At 36.9% G+C, this 19,338-nt stretch overlaps 1 protein-coding gene across 3 annotated transcripts in view; it reads right to left on the bottom strand.

Annotated features, from left to right (window-relative positions):
- Positions 1 to 224: 224 nt before the first annotated feature.
- Positions 225 to 19,338, bottom strand: part of LOC113041986 (ankyrin repeat and fibronectin type-III domain-containing protein 1-like) — a 68,788-nt gene continuing 49,674 nt past the window's right edge. For all 3 annotated transcript variants that reach the window (XM_026200574.1, XM_026200576.1, XM_026200573.1), the window contains 18 exons: positions 17,936 to 18,143; positions 17,024 to 17,231; positions 15,797 to 15,994; positions 15,604 to 15,717; positions 14,583 to 14,680; positions 13,668 to 13,758; positions 11,764 to 11,871; positions 10,158 to 10,257; positions 9,938 to 10,067; positions 8,852 to 8,971; positions 8,502 to 8,720; positions 6,237 to 6,403; positions 6,008 to 6,158; positions 4,856 to 5,024; positions 4,604 to 4,770; positions 3,316 to 3,520; positions 988 to 1,571; positions 225 to 598 (listed from right to left, as the gene is read on the bottom strand). In XM_026200574.1, the coding sequence (XP_026056359.1) occupies positions 260 to 598; positions 988 to 1,571; positions 3,316 to 3,520; positions 4,604 to 4,770; positions 4,856 to 5,024; positions 6,008 to 6,158; positions 6,237 to 6,403; positions 8,502 to 8,720; positions 8,852 to 8,971; positions 9,938 to 10,067; positions 10,158 to 10,257; positions 11,764 to 11,871; positions 13,668 to 13,758; positions 14,583 to 14,680; positions 15,604 to 15,717; positions 15,797 to 15,994; positions 17,024 to 17,231; positions 17,936 to 18,143 (3,376 nt within the window). In that variant the 3' untranslated portion in view covers positions 225 to 259. The remainder of the gene's footprint in view (positions 599 to 987; positions 1,572 to 3,315; positions 3,521 to 4,603; positions 4,771 to 4,855; positions 5,025 to 6,007; positions 6,159 to 6,236; positions 6,404 to 8,501; positions 8,721 to 8,851; positions 8,972 to 9,937; positions 10,068 to 10,157; positions 10,258 to 11,763; positions 11,872 to 13,667; positions 13,759 to 14,582; positions 14,681 to 15,603; positions 15,718 to 15,796; positions 15,995 to 17,023; positions 17,232 to 17,935; positions 18,144 to 19,338) is intronic.

Below are 19,338 nucleotides of genomic sequence, written 5' to 3'. Positions count from 1 at the left end.
GATTCTTTGATGAATAGAAAGTTCATAAGTTTTGATTTCATGTTGACTTGAACTCTTTCTAGTGAGTGATCAGCACTTGAAGGTGATTTTGTCATAAGGTTAGTGTGAATAAAACCCAGTCCTGGCGAAGCCGCTTAGCTAATCATGAACCTTAAGAGCTCATGAAGTGATTCAAGAACGAAACAAACAAGTAGCAGAACACCAGTAGTCTATGCACTTCAGCCAGTGTGTGTGTGTGTGTATTTACAGGTTTGCGTGATCAAACAGTCGTGGCTCTGCTGTGCTGCAGCGCGAGCGGGGAATACTCTTTGAAGCGGACGCAGAGTTTGCCGCGAGTCCATGGGTTTTGTAGCTTGAGCGGGCAGAAATCGTCCTGTAGCCATTTCTCTCTCCCCTCCACCAGCAGAACCAGGCCGAAGTGTTGGAGCTGCTCGCTGTCATACACACACACCTCAGATGCACAGGACGGGTATCCACACTGAGCCGGGGCACAGGTGCACTGCTGCGCTGCGTTCTGCAGGTGACGGCACACGGCGTTGATCTCCTGGACCACCAGACCAACCATCTCTTTAGCCGACGTCTCTGGAGTCACGCGCAGCTACAAACAGAAAATCGCCTTTAAAGTTGTCCAAGTGACGTTCTTAGCAATGCATACTAATCAAAAATTATGTTCTGAAATTATAAAATGTACAAAATATCTTCATGGAACATGATCTTTACTTGATATCCTTATGATCCCATACAATGTATTCTTTGCTACTGCTACAAATAAACAGTACCTGACTGGTTTTGTGCTCCAGGGTTATCATATAATAATGACTCAAATTCCTCTGTGTTGAGTGTTGTAGTTACATTTCTTTGAACTGAATTCCTCTTACTGCCATTTCTATACAAATTAGGGCCAGTGAAATTGAACTGCACACTAAAGCACCCTGAGCTTCATCCACTACTGTGCTGTTTAGTGCATGAGCTCACACACACACTCACTTTGACACTGGTGTCTTTGGGTAAGCCTGTGCGGTATTGTGGGTAAACTCTCAGTGTGCTGTGGCACAGACGGAGAGGGGAGCCGGCGGAGAGTCGCTGGACGCCGCTGTCCTCTGATAGGGTGCGCACCGGCGCTGGGCGGGGCTCGGGAGCGGAGAAGCAGAGGTCGAAGGAGGAGGGGCGTGTCCAGCGCTTCTGATTGGAGGAGCTGGTGGGCGTGGCTGGCGTGGAGAGGGGAGGCGGGTACTCCAGACTGCTGGTGCGGACGCAGAGCGCCGTTCTCTTCTCGGTGACCCGCAGCAGCTCGATCTGACGGCTCGGCAGGATGAAGTCGCTGTCGAAGGCGCTCATGTGCTCGCGTCTGCTCACCCCTCCTCCGGTCTGCAGCACGTCCGGCTGAGAGGAGCGAGGCGAGGACTGCGAGGAGGAGGAAGGCTGTGTGGACGCCACGGACCTGAAGCTGGTGGGAGACGGTGGGAGCAGGTCCAGCTCTCTGGTGCTCTGGGCCACACTGGAGCTGTACTCGCTGTCAGTGGTGAGGAACACCTCCGATGAGTTATCCTCATCCGACAGACCCTGGCAATCTGAGGGAAGCCAGAAACAGAGACTTCTTAAAGGAGCAGTTCACTTTGACATTTACTCACCTTCAGGTTATCTGTGATCTTAAAACCAGTCATAAGGGTCCATTTCTCGAAATTGAGATACATGCATCACATGAAAGCTGAAAAATAAGCTTTCCGTTGATGTATGGTTTGTTAGGATTGAGCAATATTTGGCTGAGATGCAACTATTTTAAAATCTAGAATCTGAGGGTGCAAAAAAGTTTTTAGCAATGCATATTACTAAGTTTTAAACATACTTACAGTAGGAAATCTACAAAATATCATCATGGAACATGATCTTTACTTAATATCCTTATGATTTTTGGCATAAAAGAAAAATTATACATTTTGACCCATACGATGTATTGTTGGCTGTTGCTATAAATGTACCACAGAGACTTAAGACTGTTTTTGTGCTCCAGGGTCACATTTCAAACCTGTATGCTGTTATATTTTCATAGTGACCATTGAAGGTCAAACTCAAAAAAGGATGGAAAAGTATTACAAAATCCTAAGAGGAACAGACCATAATTTAAGGCATTATTTACTGATAATTTTTTATATATTTATATACCAAGTTACAGTGCATTGGTTGTATGGGCGACTTTTATTTTGTGCCCTTCTGTAATTTTTAAAACTTGTATCCAATTGAAAAAAATAAATAAACTTAAAAATTTAAATAAACATTTAATACATTTTACTGTTCTGCAAAAAACATATTCTAAATAATAAAAAATTATGCAAATAATACAATTTAATTTAATGTTGCTTTAAAAACAAAACAACACAAAGATCTACAATTACAGCCAAACTCTTTGTGACTCTGTCAGATGACTCACCGTACCTTAACCCATCACAGTTCACAGTTCATAATTAGTCATATCAGTTTAATACAGGGCTGCATGATTAATCAAAATAAAATACTAAATCGCAATATGGCTTACTGTGATGATCAAATCTCAAAGACCGTGATTTAATGAAACAAATATATGAGCCGCATGTTTCAGTCACTGAGTTGTGAAATATAGAAAGACAGCCATAAATAACAATATTAACATTTTACAGTTGTAATGTAAAAATAAAAATATTTTATTATTTTCCTTAAATACTATTTTTTACTTTACTGTAAAATATTACAGTTGTATTGCAATATTTTTTATTTATTTTGTAATTATTATTACTATTAAAGTCAGAACATTTTTGGCCTAATAATAAAGGGATTCGGCTTAAAAAGATCTGGGAGTCCCTAATGTATATACCCTATTTTTCGGACTATAAGTCGCACCTGAGTATAAGTCGCATCAGTCCAAAAATACGTCATGACGAGGAAAAAAACATATATAAGTCGCACTGGACTATAAGTCGCATTTATTTAGACCCAAGAACCAAGATAAAACATTACCGTCTCCAGCCGCGAGAGGGCGCTCTGTGTCTTCAGTGTAGACTACAGGAGAACTGAGCAGCATAGAGCGCCCTCTGGCGGCTGGAGACGGTAATGTTTTCTCTTGGTTCATTTCTCTCGGTTCATGTCAAATTAATTTTGATAAGTCGCACCAGACTATAAGTCGCAGGACCAGCCAAACTATGAAAAGAAACTGTGACTTATACGGAAAATACGGTAATTTCAATTCCAAATCCTCCAGTGTTTTCCTCTTCCCACACATTGATGTGGTAGCTACACCGTACTGATGATCTGATCGCTGGTGTGATCTGTTCTGTCTCTCACCGTTGTGTTTGCGTGTGCTCTCTGGTGACGGGGTCGGTGAGGGCAGGTAGTCCAGTTGAGAGGAAGTGGAAGCTGGTTTCTCTGGAATACTCTCTTTGGAGAAGTCTATAATGCAGGCCAGGCTCACTCCAGAGCTCTGATGTTTATACCGAGCCGACTGGAGCACCACCATCCACCGCGCATCACGCCACAGCTCCTCCAGATGCTGAGAGACAACACATATCAACACGGGTCAATCAACGCAACACAACTCTACCTGAGGAACCAGTAGATTACTGTTAATGTTTTAGGTGGCTTGAGGTTTTCATTTGTAGATTTGTGCAAGGAAAATGCCACTTCAGAGCTGTTTTGGTGTTTTCACGACTCTCAACGTGTGTCTTGTTTTCTGTCAACTACAAACAGGAAACAACACAACTGCTGCTTTAAAATCATGCATTTCTGGGTTACTTCGTGGTGTCTGTGTGGCTAAGAATAGAATATATTATATATAAAATAAGAATAAAAATGATTATATATGTATATATATATATATATATATATATATATATATTTATTTATTTATTTTTTTTTTTTTTACTCACATTTTTGAACATAGACTTGAATGTGCATGAGCCAAACCTACATTTTTATAATTCATGACTGAAATACTTCAGAAAAAATAATTTTATTCAGAAAGGATTTATTAAATCGATGAAAGTAAAATGATATTTGTAGTACATTTTAATTTTATCTTGCTTACTACAAACTATGACTTCTTATCAAGTCAAAAATTAATAAATGCACATAGAATTTGATTAACTTATTGTATTATTTGAGAATTAAAGAGAATGTTAATCAAATGTTATAGATCAAGGTCAACTCTGTTTAAATTCTTTTCGATTTATATTATTTTATAACTTTGAAAGAAATACTAAGATAAAAGCTTTTTTTTTTTTTAAACAAGCAAATAAAATATAATATAAGATATATAATATTAAGTTACAATAAAAGATGAAAGTGTTGTTTTCTAAGTAAACTTATATAATTTATCAGAACAATAAAACACAGAGTAAAAATAGAATAAGTTTTAATCTTCGGTGTGTTAAAGTAATAAGGGTTTAGCTCTGGCTGTGGATCATATCAGCTGATCTTCAGCTCTGTATCTATTAAAGATGATACTGTAAATGCCGCAGTCGAACAGTTTGTTCTGACTTTTATTGCAGGTTTACTGTCATCAGTTTCACCTATGAAAGCTGAACTGGAGCGGCGGCGGGCTGCCAGTGTTGAATTGCACAGAGGACAGAAATACCTGCAAATATTCCTCAACCTGCTGATGTTTCTGCTTGGCAGCGAAGAGCTCGGACTCAGAGAACGCCTCACGCAGAGTCTGCTGGGACATCAGGGACTCCAGAGCCAGCAGAGCCGACACACGGCAGTACAGGCCGATGAAACTGGGGCAGTAGGCCTCGAAATGAACTACACAGATGGAGAGTGAGCGCACGGAAGGGTACGGGCAGAAGATACGTGTGTGTGAACATGTTAACGGTGTGTGTGGTCTCACCTAACTCAAAGATCTGCAGCGGCAGGGTGAAGAATCCCGAGCGCGGCGAGTAGAGATGGTTCTGTCCGGGCGGTGAACACACCTCCTCACACGGTGGGAGGAGCAACAGGAAGGACACGCCCCCTCCCAACTCAACCACCTCCTTCACATACACACGGAAATCCTGCGCCTGATGTATGAGGGACACCAGAAATGTTAGTATTGTATTGTGTTTTATTTTGGCTGTATAGGGTTATATGGTTTTGGAAATTAGAAACTAGTTCTTCATTCCAAGTTATTCATCCGACTCAGATCCACTAAATTAATCAAAGTGACATTAAAACACTATTTGTGACCCTGGACCACAAAACCAGTCTTAAGTGTCAAAAGATTTATACATCATCTGAAAGCTTTCCATTGCTGTGTGGTTTGTTAGGAGGACAATATTTGTCTGAGATACAACTATTTCAAAATCTGAGGGTGCAAAAAAATCGAAATATTGAGAAAATCATCTTTAAAGTTGTTCAAATGAAGTTCTTGGCAATGCATATTACTGATCAAAAATTAAGTTTTTATATATTTACAGTAAGAAATTTACCAAATATCTTCATGGAACATGATATTTACTTAATATCCTAATGATTTTTGGCATAAATGAAAAATCAATTATTATGACCCAAGAAATGTATTGTTGGCTGTTGCTACAAATATACCCCAGAGACTTCAGACTGCTTTTGTGCTTCAGGAACACATTTGTGGTAGAAATTCATACTTTTATTCAGAAATGGTGCATTAAATCTGTCAAAAAGGACAGTCAAATATTACTTGTATTATGACTTTTTTTGTTGTTGCAGAAATTATCGTTTTTATGCAGAAAGGATGCATTAAATCAATCATTAACACAGTAAAACATTATTAATGGTACATTATGGCACTATTTTTTTAAAGAAATTAATACATTTATTCAGCGAGGACACATAAATGTTTTTTTGCAAAAAACACAATTTCAGACTTTCTACTTAAAAAAAATAAATAATAAAAATCACATTTATTTCAGTGTGTTACTTATTTCTTTTTAATCATTTGGGAAATTTGCTACCAATTCCCACATAAATGACATTAATTTTCTTGTGCAATCAAACTAATTGCATGTCTCTGTGTGGATGTGTGCACCTGGAGGTTGGGAACGTTGATGTAGCCGAGTAAATCTTTAGCGGCGCTCCGCAGATCCAGTAGGAGGCGATGTGGAGCGCGCTGGACATCGTCACAAACCTTCGCGCTGTCCTCCAGCGAACTCAGCGACTGAAGCCACTGCCATTCTTCCCTACGAGACAAACACACGTAATTATTATACGTATATAACGACATCTCAATGCATGACTCAACCATGAGCACGTCATACCTGGAGACGTGGCCGTTGTCTCGTATTTTGACGTGGCACAGCACGTTTGGGTGTTTGTGTGACACCAGCATCCTGATCTGGTCCACCGAGGTGTAGAGCTTCAGGTATCCCAGATACAGACCTGGAGACAGACACTTCCTGCTGCGCCGGTGATACGCCAGCTTCTCCTGCACACCAAGAGCTCATTAGAGAACGCCAACCTCCTCAAACCTGTCTGAAACAGCTCCAAATTCATCCCAAACACAAGTGCAATAAACCTGACGTGTTATTAATGCTTCATTCTGATCTAAAATATTTCTGAATGTGTGAATAATGACTGCTTACCTGGAAAAGTGTGTTTTGTACAAACTGTGCTCATATTCTGTAAGCTAATAAAATATCTCAAATCATATCAGCATTTTCAGCTTTTTCCATTATGTCTATGGATATATTTTTTGATTATGCAGAAAAATAAACAGCCAAATTGACAATATTTCAAAATAAAAAACAAGACTGACTGATTTGCACATATTTTTCTTAATATATATTTTTTTTTTCACAATTAAATATTAAATATTTTTATTCATACTACTGTAATGTGAGGGAAATATTTATGAAGTATTTACACATTGCAAAATGCCAAAAAATTATTATGCAATATTATGCATATTGTGGTATATTTGATGAACTGCTTTTAATTTAGACTAATAATTTTTTATATATAATATATTTATGTTATATAATATCAGGAGGAAAAAAACAAAACAAGATCCTGTCTGTCACAATCCAAACATCTTAAATAATGACTTTATATTTATATATATTTCTGATTTTTATTTTTATTTTAAGGTGAAATATGACAAATTCATCACACTGTATGTACAGTGTCTGGAACATTCTTTGTGCAGTCTGAATGATATGGAATGGAAAAATAGGCAAACTCTCACTAACACACACATACACACACACACACACACACACACACACACACACACAGAGGTATGAAGAACTTCCTGCAATAGCCTGAAATTGACCCACGTTTATCATTTCTAAACTATTTGAGTTTAGAGAGACTGACTCTGGAGCCATGTGGTTGTTGAGCTGTGGAACCACTTTGACCACACACACACACACACACACACACACGGCTTCACCGCAGGGAAAATCTGAGCCGCTCAGACAAGACATCATTTTGACACCAAGGCTGATGTTCCCGAGCCAGAGCTGTTCCAAACACACGATCAGCGGCGGGTGAAGTGTTTACAGCGCTCAGACTAAACCATCAAATGAACAATGCTACTGTTATACTCCCACAATCCACTGCACTCCAGGAACCAGAGCGAGCAACACAGAAGCTAGCGGCAGCTAAATGGGTTTTTTTTCACAGATTTTCAGGCTATTTATTTAAGAGTCTGAAACCTGTTGAGGTAAAGCATTTGCTTGTCCAAATTATACCTTTTCTTCATTTTTCAAAGTTGTTTCAAATTCATATTGTGCTCTGAAATTGTCAAAATGAGTCACTCCAGGCTTGACGTCAATAACCAGACACGAGAAAGTCAATGATGTCTGACGTCAAACCGGGCACGACGAACAGCGGGAAGAAAATGACTCCAAATTCAGAAGATTGGACACAATAGACTGAATTTATGTTTCTTATTATTCTAAAAAAGTAGTTTTAAGATGCATACAGCACTTGTTAAAAGTTTGAAAACATAACTGTGCATTTTTTTTAATGTTTTTAGTGAAGTCTCTTCTGCTCATCAAGGCTTCATTTATGTGCTGAAATATACAGTAAAAATACTAATATTGTAATACATTATTACATTTTAAAAGAACTGATTTCTTTGTGAATATCTTTTATAATGTAATTTATTCCAGTTATGCGCAGCTGTATTTTCAGCATCATTACTCCAGTCTTCAGTGTCACATGATCCAAGCAACACAACTGTTTTCAACATTAATAATAATAATGAGTAATGTTTCTTGAGCAGCAAATCAGAATATCAGAATGATTTCTGAAGATCATGTGACACTGAAGACTGGAGGAATGATGCTGAAAATACAGCTGCACATCACAGGAATAAATTACATTTTACAAGATATTACACTATAAAGCCATTATTTGTAATTGTAATTTTATTTCATAATATTACTATTTTTACTGTATTTTTGATCAAATGAATGCAGCCTTGGTGAGCTGACTTCATTAAAGTAAGTATTTCAATCTTTTCAGTGCTACACTGGGTTTGTGACACTCTGGTGAAGCACTGGTGTTTAAAGACTCACATGCAGTGAGGTGAGAAGCATCTCCAGTGCGCTGGGCTCGTCTGATGAAGAAGAGGAAGACCTGCGCTGCAGCTGGAATTTACTGACGGGAATCCAGCGAACGCCTTCCAGCGGCACGCATGCGCTCATGTCCTTCATCAGCACTAACACAGCGTTACCGTGCTTGTCCTTGATGGGCTCAAAATACACCTGTCCCAGATCCACTGTGCCCAGGAGCGCCTGCAGAACAATTCAAAAACAGTGTAAATAAATCTCAACTCTAACATCAGTTTGATTGCAATTCTTTGCAAATGATTCTGAGATTTGGTTATTATGATGCACGTTAATGTCCCTAGTGACTGTCGAATCACCTGCAGCTGCGCAGCCGCCTGCAGCAGTTTGAGGCGCGTCTGAAGCGTGCAGGAACTGGAGGCGTGTGCAGGACTGATGCACTGCTGCATCCAGGTGAGCTCCTCCCACAGATGTGACACCTGTCAGTGCACGTTACCATGGAGACAATGGTTCATTCTCAAATGCTGACACTGTTTATTACTGGTTCAGTGTTGTTGCTATGAACGGATTCAAATTTGGTTGGATTTTAACATTTATTTTTAATAATGTGAAATATGTTAAGCAATTGAAAATTGCTTTTATATAAATATATTTTCATATATATATGTTGGTATTTATTTATAGATTTGAAGTCCTTTGAGTGATTTTTAAAAAAGTAAAGTATTTTCTTAAACAAATTATATATATATATATATATATATGTAATTGTTTGTTTAGTTAGTTTGGATGCAATAAATTTTTTGAAAGCACTAATATATATATATATATATATATATATATATATATATATATATATATATATATATATATATATATATATATATATACACACACACAGACAGACACACACACACACGCACACGTTATTACATAAAATAATATTATATAATATTATATAAAATTATTATATAAAATTATACCAATGATATAAATTGTTATTTATATATATATATATATATATATATATATATATATATATATATATATATATATATATATAGCATGTAAAAATTGCAATAATTACACGATAAATTAAATATTATAATTATTTATAGATTTAAATACATAAATATCAAATAAACATTACGTGTGTATGTGTGTATGTTTAGAGCTGCATTACAGCAGAATTTTGTTTGCATCACTAATTCAGTATGTTTTTGTCTATAACGGTAAAGCTGCTTTAAAACTATCTATATTGTATTGGGTAATTAAAGGTGACTGACTGATATATAATATATATATTTATATACAATAAAACAAATATAATATTAACAGTTCCATATAATAACAGTTAGATTCATTTAAACTAAAAAGCCAGACCAAACCAGTACTATAAGAAAAGCTTTGATATACAAGTGATTTGTTTGTGTGCAACACTTTGTCACCTTTGTGAACCAGAGTAAATCCTGAGCGTGACAGCTGTACGAGTCGTCCACCTCGACGACAGGCAGCTGATCCTCTGGAGTCACCAGAAGGTTTTCATCTTTATAAAATATACAGGCCAGATAAAGACCTCTGCAGAGAGGATCAGAGAGAGAGGAGACATGGATAAAGCAAGAGCGTTCCTCACTGCAGCAGTCAGCATCTGATGTTGCTTTCTCTCACCTTTTCAGATTTTTGACAAATTTGCTGGTGGGCTGGAAGAGATGCCTCAGACTTTTAGAGACTGAGTGTTTCCTGGTGTTCGACGGGGCTTTGCATTGTTCTAAACACACAGAGGGGTCAGAAATGTCAAACACAGCACAGTGTGTTCAGGTGTGCGGTTTTAGCTTTCAGTCTAAATGATAGATCACTAACAGTATTTGCTTTTCAACAGAAATAGCTGTTGCTTTTCAACTTCAGATTGAAGCATGAAGTGCATACAAAACTGATGAAGTGAGTATGAAAGTGATAAAATGTAATTACTGTAATTAAATAATTATTTACTTTAAATGTTAGTAGACTGAGATGTTATTTTAATAACAAACTTACTGTAAAGTACAGGGATTTTAAAGCAGTTTAAACGTTTGAAATAAAATGTCAATGCAAAAAAAAAACAGACCTTAAAGGGCACCTATTATGCCCCTTTTTTATAATATGTAATAAGTCTCATGTGTCCCCAGAATATGTCTGTGAAGTTTCAGCTCAAAATACCCCTCTGATCATTTATTATATCATTTTGAAAATGTCTATTTAGAGTGGAAGAAACACACAGTTTTAGTGCATGTCTCTTTAAATGCAAATGAGCTGCTGCCCCCGCCCACTTTTCCACAATATGCTAATAAAATATTCGATTATTAGACTGATTAGATTAGATCTGTGTATAACGTGACAACAGCGTAATATAATAATATGACCCTAACAATAAAATAAGAGCAGAAAATCACTCAAATTTCTGTAGCTTTAATAAGGAGACTTTTCTTATTTGAGTGCTGCTTTTATAGTGATATGGTGCTTTTAAAGACAAACATGGCAGATTGTGTGCAACTCATTCTTACATGGCAGGGTGGGATGGGTACTGCCTCCCATCACATTTTACAGATTTTACCGATTTTATAGACACTGCGTATGCATTACGGGGATAAAAAAACAAAAACAAAACAAGAGCAGGTGGATTTTTATAATTATAGGGTGGTTGTGTACACACACTGCCAACACACATTTATGTTCAAACATCATGTAAAAGTGAATTTTGCATAAAAGCTTCGCTTTAAAATAAGCTGCATTTTCTTGTGCAAAATATTTCATTGTTTTTTCCGTTAGATTTTGGGTTGAAATAAGGATATTGTTTTATGAAATTATTATATTCATGTACAAAGATATTAACATTGTAGGTCAAATGGAAAGTACTACTAAAAACGTGTTATTACGAGCTTGCACAAAGTACTATGATAAAGCTATAGCATTCAACAGATGTTTTTGGCAGTAAATGACCTGTCTTTATTTAACAGATCCCAATGCAAGTGACTTAAAATGGGTGCAAATCTTAATGCTGTGTGTGAATGAAAGTAAAGCATCCGAAGCCGGTGATAGAGTCTGTGTGTGTCTTACTCCCTGCCTAATTTATCCCCTTTAACTCACAGTGAAATAAACCCTCAGCGCTGTTGCCCTAAAACCAACAAACAGGACCCGTGCAAATGTTAACTCTGCATTTGTTTTAAAGTGCTGTAATATTTGTTGCTGCTGCTCGGTGTGAATGAGGAGGGTTTCATTCAGGTCTAGTAGTGTTTACCGTGGCAGGCACAGTGACGGTGCGCCCCTTTAATTTGCCCCAGGAGCTGCTCTAACGCCTCTTTCAGACCCTGCTGGCGCGGCAGAAGACCATCCACCTCCCTCCAACCTACAGACACACAGACAGAGATAAGACCAGTGCATTGTGGGTAAAAAACACAGACGCATTTGAAAAGACCTGAAGAAGGTGTTCAATGTGGTTGCTAAGGTGTTCAAGGTTCAGTTGTGTTTGGTTGTTAGGGTGTTGAAGAAGGTTTGCTTTGTAGTTGCTATGTAAACTACCAAACAAAAAGTATGTGATTATGTAAGGAAGTAATGATTAACCACGAGCCGGTTAAAAATCGATTCAAACATGTGACGATTCTGATCTAAACGTTAGCGATTCAATAAGGCGTAGGAGTTTATTTGAATGCATGTGTGAGGGGAACTTACTGTCTTTTCTTTTGATCTTGCCTCTGTATAATCCATATTAAAGTTCATAAGTGCAGTGTTGCTTTGTTTACAGCGGAAACCAAAGAAACGCTTTAAGCGCCTCCTGCTGTCAGAGAGTGAATCTGCGTCTCATTCAGCTCGTCTACTGTTTGTTTCATAGTGTAGTTTCACAAAACTGAAGTCAAATCATTCTGTTTTTGCTTAAAATTTCGCAATTATATATTCTAATTTAAATTAAAAACTGCTCATGTTGCATGTTTGCAGCATCTTTTTTGGGGGGATAATGATTAAAATGCGGTGATATATTTACATATTGTTTTTTAGCGGGTGCTTTTATCCAAAGCGACTTACAAATGAGGACAATAGAGGCAATCAAAACCAACAAAAGAGCAATAATATGCAAGTGCTATATTAGTAATATTATTATGGTGTTATATTTCAAATTCACAAAGAAACGTGCAGCATTTTGTCCAAGCAATAATAAAAGGACTTAAATGTAACTTGTTAAAAATTGTGAATTTAATCAATTGTGAGTTGAGTTGAGTGAATCGTTACATCCCCATGGTTATGTTATGTTTGCATGCTAATCTGGCAGTAAATCTTTCAGTATTGGCCTTATATCCCTGCATCAGGTGCACACACACACTTGCACACATACTTGCACTCGCATATACTCTCAAATGCATGCATGCACGCACACACACACTCGCACTCTCTCACACACAAACACACACACACACACTTAAGCATGTGCACACACCCTTGCACACACTCAAACTCACAAACACACACACACACACTCGTACACACACACTGACACACACTGAAGCATGTGCACACAACCTTGCACAGATTCGCACTCACACACACACACACACGCTCTCTCGGCACGGTAAACAGGACAATGTTCTGATGGTGTGTTGGTTGCAGGCTAGTTCCTGAGGAAGCAGAGAAAACATGGACGCTCTATTCCGGGAATGTCTAACACAGACCTTCTCTTCAGTCGGCTAACCTCACCAAGAGTGTGTGTGCATGTGTGTGTGTTATGAAACAGATAGAGCAAAAGGAAAAAAGGAATGCAAACATCATGTAAATAAAATTAATTGAGTGAAAATCATTTCTGCATGCGGCCATAAAGCGGTGTGTGTTTGTGAGCGTGAATTGTAGAGGGAGACAACAAGTGTGTGTGTGTGTGTTTTTGAGTTGGTGTATAAGAGCCGTTCTGTCTGCAATTTTACAGCTTCTCACAGACATGCAAATATTTCCAGAGGGAGTCGAAATGGAAAACACAAACACACACATTTAAATTAGCATGCTCAAAACACACGCACACACTCAACGTAAAAGAGCCCTAAAATCTTATGGGGGAAAAGGAGGGCTTGTCCTCCAAACATAAAAATGAGGACACAAGTATAGCACAGATGAAGCCAGACACACATAAATAATTACACACACACACACACGTGTACTCACTGGAGACTGTAGCACAAGCAGGTTCAGATATCTGAGGTGAACTCCATCCCTTCATATTATATGCTGAGACCTGGACATAACAGCATGTGCCCTGAAACAGACAGACAGATCTGTGAATGATGCTCCATTTAAAAAAGTAGTGGAAAAACGTAATCTAATTAATAGAATCAATTTAATTTTTGAATAAAAATTACAATAGCACATAACAAAATTTCTTAAACTTAAAGTTTTACTTAACACTTGTGCACAATTCCTTAGTTACTAAAATTGTTTTTGTATAATTAATAAATAACTTTTCTGTACTCCTGACATAACCAAAAGAAAATTAATATTAGCAAATTTTATAGCTTAAAGGGATGGTTTACTTTATTTCTTTTGTTGGACATAAAAATAGCTGTTTTGATGAAAGCGTGTGTTTATTATATAAAAGCCCATGGAGTTTTATGACTTTACTTGACTTTCCCAGGTATCACTCTTTTAAAAATGAAGCTGTTGAGAAGGTGAATTAAAATAAGAAATCTCTTGATTGTTTTTATTTGTTTTAGCTTATTTCAATTTCGTGGTTTTTTTTCATATTTTAAACTATTTTAATAGTCGTCCTGAGAACCCTTTGGTAGTTTGCTGAGGCTTCCTAGTGGTTGAAAACCACTGCTTTCATTAAACGTCTGTTCTTTCATTCAGAAAACTTTCGTTCATAAAACTAAAAATCAAAGTGATTCATAAAGATGGAGCAGGTTGCAAAGAACTTTAATTTCAGGTCCGTTTCTCACACAAAGCTGTCATATGGCTTCAGAAAACCTGAAATACAGTGCACGAGTTGTGTGTTATGAACTTTATGGTGCTCTTTGGTTATTCTTTTGGAGCTTGGCAGCTGTGGTAATATTGTTTGTGGTTTGTTTTACTCCTCATACTAACCGCTGGAAGTCCAGTGATGTCATACTGGAGCTGAGTCACGTCTTCAATGACCGCCTCACCCAGTAATGGAGTAAATGAAGGAGCGCTGCTCCAGCTCACTGAGACACACATAAGAAGCAGTCATTCAGAAGATGCACCATGCTGTGGGCCTGTGTCCACTAGTCACAAGCACTTTACTGTGTTTGTGTGCGATGTGTTTTGTACGGAAACCTGCGATGGCAAAATGTGAAACTAAACAGATTCTGGAGAGATTTTTATCTGACCATCAGATTCCTAAGATGGTCTAAATTAGTTTGAACACCTCAAAGAGCCATTAAACAAACCCAATGCCTGACCCAAACTACAGGTAAGTGTTATACAGCATGTCTATTTTTGACACTGTTTATGACATCACTCGGGATATTACATCATAAACAAACACTAAAACTAAAGCATTTGCAATACAGCTGAAATAAAACAAAATATAACTATTAGACTTAAACTAAATGAAAATTGGAATATTTACCTTTGCTGCTAACTGAAATAAGTAGTAAAAACAGTAAAATGAATAGCTAAAAAAATTAAATTAAATAATAATAATAATAATAAAAATTAACTATCCCTTTAATTAATTAAATAATAAATTAACAGAATAGTTAAGCAAAAATTTACATAAAATTAAAAAAACGTATTCTACTTATTACTACTTATTTAAAACTGAAACTATATAAAAGGCTATCAAAAATATTCATAAATGATACAAAAGTATAATAATGTGAGAATTAGGCAATGGATTTACATGATATTAAATTACATTTAAAATTTAAAATGTATGCATTTTAGAGACGCTTTTATCCAAATCGACTAACAGTTCATTCAGGTTAACATTTTTGACCTAACATGATATATGTGATATGTGGCATCATCTCTAGTTGGCCGTCAAATCGCTGATTCTCACGGGATAGTTGACCGGTCAGTTGTGTGACTTCATGTGCTTCAGTGGTATAATTAAAATGAACCTTACAGGTCAGGGGTCACTCACCGCGGTATTTGGTAATCACAGCAGAGTTGTGACAGAGAGGCTCTTGGAAGTAAACTCTGAGACTGGTGCTACTGCTGACAGATAGATTGACGACGCTGGGAGGCTCAGGAGGACCTGAAATCAACACAGACACACACTCAGTGTCACACACGGCTGCTGTAACCTCAGGTGTGTGTGTGTGTGTGTTACTCACTGGCGTGTATGTATCCCGTCTGCATGCGTTTGTAGAGGCGGAGCTTCCATTCCCAGGTTTTCAGCTGCCTCTCTCTGTCTGACTCCACCCCCTCCCCAGGCTCCTCCCCCGTCACCTGGGCAACCAGCTCTGCTTTGCGATGCTCCGCCTCTTGCACCAGCGAGGCCAGGTGAGCGGATCTGCCTTCAAGACTTAAAACTAAAGAACACAAGAAACACATAAAATAAACCAGAGTTTGGATTTTTCAAATGTTTAAACCCAGGAAGTTTAAAATGTTTTTATTATTATTATTATTTGAAAAAGAATGACAAGAAAGGAAAAGATGGCTTTTTTTTTTCTTTTTTTTTTACTTTGAAAAATATTGGGCTCAATTTCTATTTTCTTTTTCAATTCCACTGAAAACTTCACAGTATTTCACCCAAAGGCTAAATAAGCAACTATCTTTGATACTTTGTTACAATATTTGGTTGAATTTCATGAAATGCTTCATACTTAAATGTTTCATTTAATGTTTTATAATAGTTTTACCCCAAAATGAATTTCTTTAGAAGCATTCAGATTTGTAAATTTTTATGAAAATTTTGACTAAAAACTGCATTACCTCAACGTAAAAATAAATAAATAAATAAATAAAAATACACCTTTTTCCTTACTTTTCCTTACTTGAATATGGTAATAGCAATTAAATGTTATTTTATCAAAATAAATTAAGTTCAGAACAGAAAATACTATAATGATAATTTACAATGTGATTATTTACAATCAAAAAAATAATTTAATAACAAACAAAAAAACAAATGAAAATTAAAACCTCACGTTCTCCTAAAGTTACACCTCACGTTCATCATGCAAAAAATATATAATATAATACTGTAAATGTAATGTGCATATATTATTTTAATGTAAAATGTTATAATATAATGTGCATATTTTATATACTTAATGTAATTAATATATTTTTTTTTTAAGATGATCTGGACATTCACATACAAACTACAGTAGAAATAATGATACCTCTATAAAGTGGTGGAAAAACTGACTTTATGTTTTGATCATTGGTGTTGCATACCATATCAAATGGCTGCTGCCGCTGTTTGATTGAAGCAATAAGCCACTACTGCTTTATTGTAATGTATAGCATGTGGCTGACATCTGTAGATGTATGGTTTCTGATTCATAAAGCGGGGCTCGTGCTGCATGTGTTTGATCACAAGGCGTGTGACTCACAGTGGGGACTCTCTTTGGCCCCGGCTCTCAGCAGAAGTTTGGCCATGGGGACGTTGTTGGTCATGATGGCGATGTCTAGCGGCAGCAGTCCTTCACTGTTGGGTGTGTTTAAGTCCAGCTCCTCCAGACTGAAGGTGTTCAACAGAGACTCCACCACGTCCAGCTCCTGATGCTCCACAGCTTCAAACAGAGCCTCGTTTCCCTGGAACTAGACATGCATGCATAGATATACATCACTCAAGTGGAAAATCGCATGCAAACACATGTATGCATGCTTTAAAACTGCAAACACATGCATGCATGAAATATATCAATGCCATTTTCGACTGAATATGATTTGCAATAAGGTTGTTTGAAGTTTAAAGAATCATTGCTTGTGATTGGTTGCTTTATATGACAGTCATGTGACCCTGGAGCACAAAACCAGTCAACACAGGTGTATCTGTAGCAATAGCCAACAATACACTGTATGGGTCAAAATGATTGATTTTTATTTTCTTGCAAAAATCATTAGGATATTAAGTAAAGATCACGTTCCATGAAGATATTTTGTACATTTCTTATGGTACATTTTTCTAAATACATTTTTGATTAGTAATATGCATTGCTAAGACTTTAATTTGGACAACTTTAAAAGCAATTTTCTCAAAATTTAGATTTGCACCCTCCGGATTTTCAAATACTTGTATCTCGGCCAAATATTGTCTGATCCTAACAAACTATACATCAATGGAGAGATGATTTATGGAAAGCATTTTTTTTTTTTAAATGAGCTCTTATGACTGGTTTTGTGGTCCAGGGGAACATATGTAAACCAGAAGAACAAGATGCAAAGTCATAATTTAACAGCTATGTGAGACTATTTTTAGTTTCTGTTATTGCATAGTTCTCGTTGGAGTGTTTGAATCTCACCACGGTGGTTTTGTGCGAATGGTCCTTGTCCGACTGGATCGGGAGCACTGCATCCTCCAGAGCCAAGTTGGCCGTGCGGAACTTTCCAGACAGGTTTCTGTAGAGACGTCGCGCGGCGCTCGGCGGAGACGAACATGACGTGCTGGAGTATTTGCGTGGAATCAGAGGATGGGGGTCGGGAATCTGTTGAGTCATTTTGGATTCGGCCCTGAGAAAGAAAATACACACGAAATGAGAATTTACGAGGAACAAGAGATGCTGTCAGCACTGGCCTCGGGACAAAATAACAATAATAAAAAAAGTGTCATTTGTTTTCTTTGAAAGTTCAGTGTGCAAAAAAACTTCAATACACACATATATAAAAAGTCTTTTTTTATACTATTTATTGTAACCAGAAAAATATATTCCACAGGTTTTTTTTTGCTATTGTTTCCATTAAATATTTCAGTAACACTTTACAATAAGGTTCCTTTTGTTAACATTAATCATATAAAAATAAATGTATTATTCTTAGTTAGTTAATTTCAATATTTACTAGCACATTTTTATTAAAGCGCTGTTTTAACGGAACTGAGATGATAATTCGATTAAATCAGCAAAAAAAAATACAGTAAAAATGTATTGTTCGTTGTTAGTTAATTTTAGTTAATGTATTAACGTCAACTAATAGTTCCTTATTTTAAGCATCCTTAAATATTTTAATAAATAGCTAATAAACTATAATTATTATTAATTAATTAATACTGATTGTTATTATTGAAATTACATAAAAAAAACTACTTGACTTGAGTTGCAAAGTTATGCTTAACTTTTCAGAGAATACATTTTAAATAAAGTCTGAATAAGTCCTAAATTTAGTCGCTTATGATCTTTTTTGCAAATTCTTATTCTAAAACAGAATAAATGAGGTTTATTCTTGAAAAAAAATAAAATGAGTAAGAATGGAAGGAACTAAAAGTCATACTTTAATACTCAGTAGCTAAAAAAACCCATATTGATTGACAATATATATTAATATTGAAACGTATATGAAGACTCATTCAGAGGGGCTTCAGGTTTGGAAAGAGAACAAAGCGCTCCAAGAACTACAACTGTCACAAATGCTCTCGTATTAGGACGGCGCGTGGGATACAGGCGAACACCTCCGAGTGCTCTGATAATAACGCGGTTATTTTAACGGGCAGGTATGTGCTGTGTGCAGATAAAAGTGGGTATATTTCTGGCAGGCCGGATCCGTTTCAAAGGCGGCTGATCTCCAGGCTTAAAGTTTCTCCTCTTGTGCCGAACACACGGGCTGCCGAGCGAACAGCGCGCACTCACATGAAAGACTAGCAGATGAAAGAACGAGGGATAAAGAGAGAAAGACAAAAGAAACAGGGACACCACATGTTAACACAGCCGTC

Source organism: Carassius auratus, chromosome 24, assembly GCF_003368295.1.
Source record: "Carassius auratus strain Wakin chromosome 24, ASM336829v1, whole genome shotgun sequence".
Classification (NCBI taxonomy): Eukaryota; Metazoa; Chordata; class Actinopteri; order Cypriniformes; family Cyprinidae; genus Carassius; species Carassius auratus.
The sequence above is the reverse complement of the archived record's forward strand: the minus strand, read 5'-3'. Positions and strand labels throughout refer to the sequence as shown.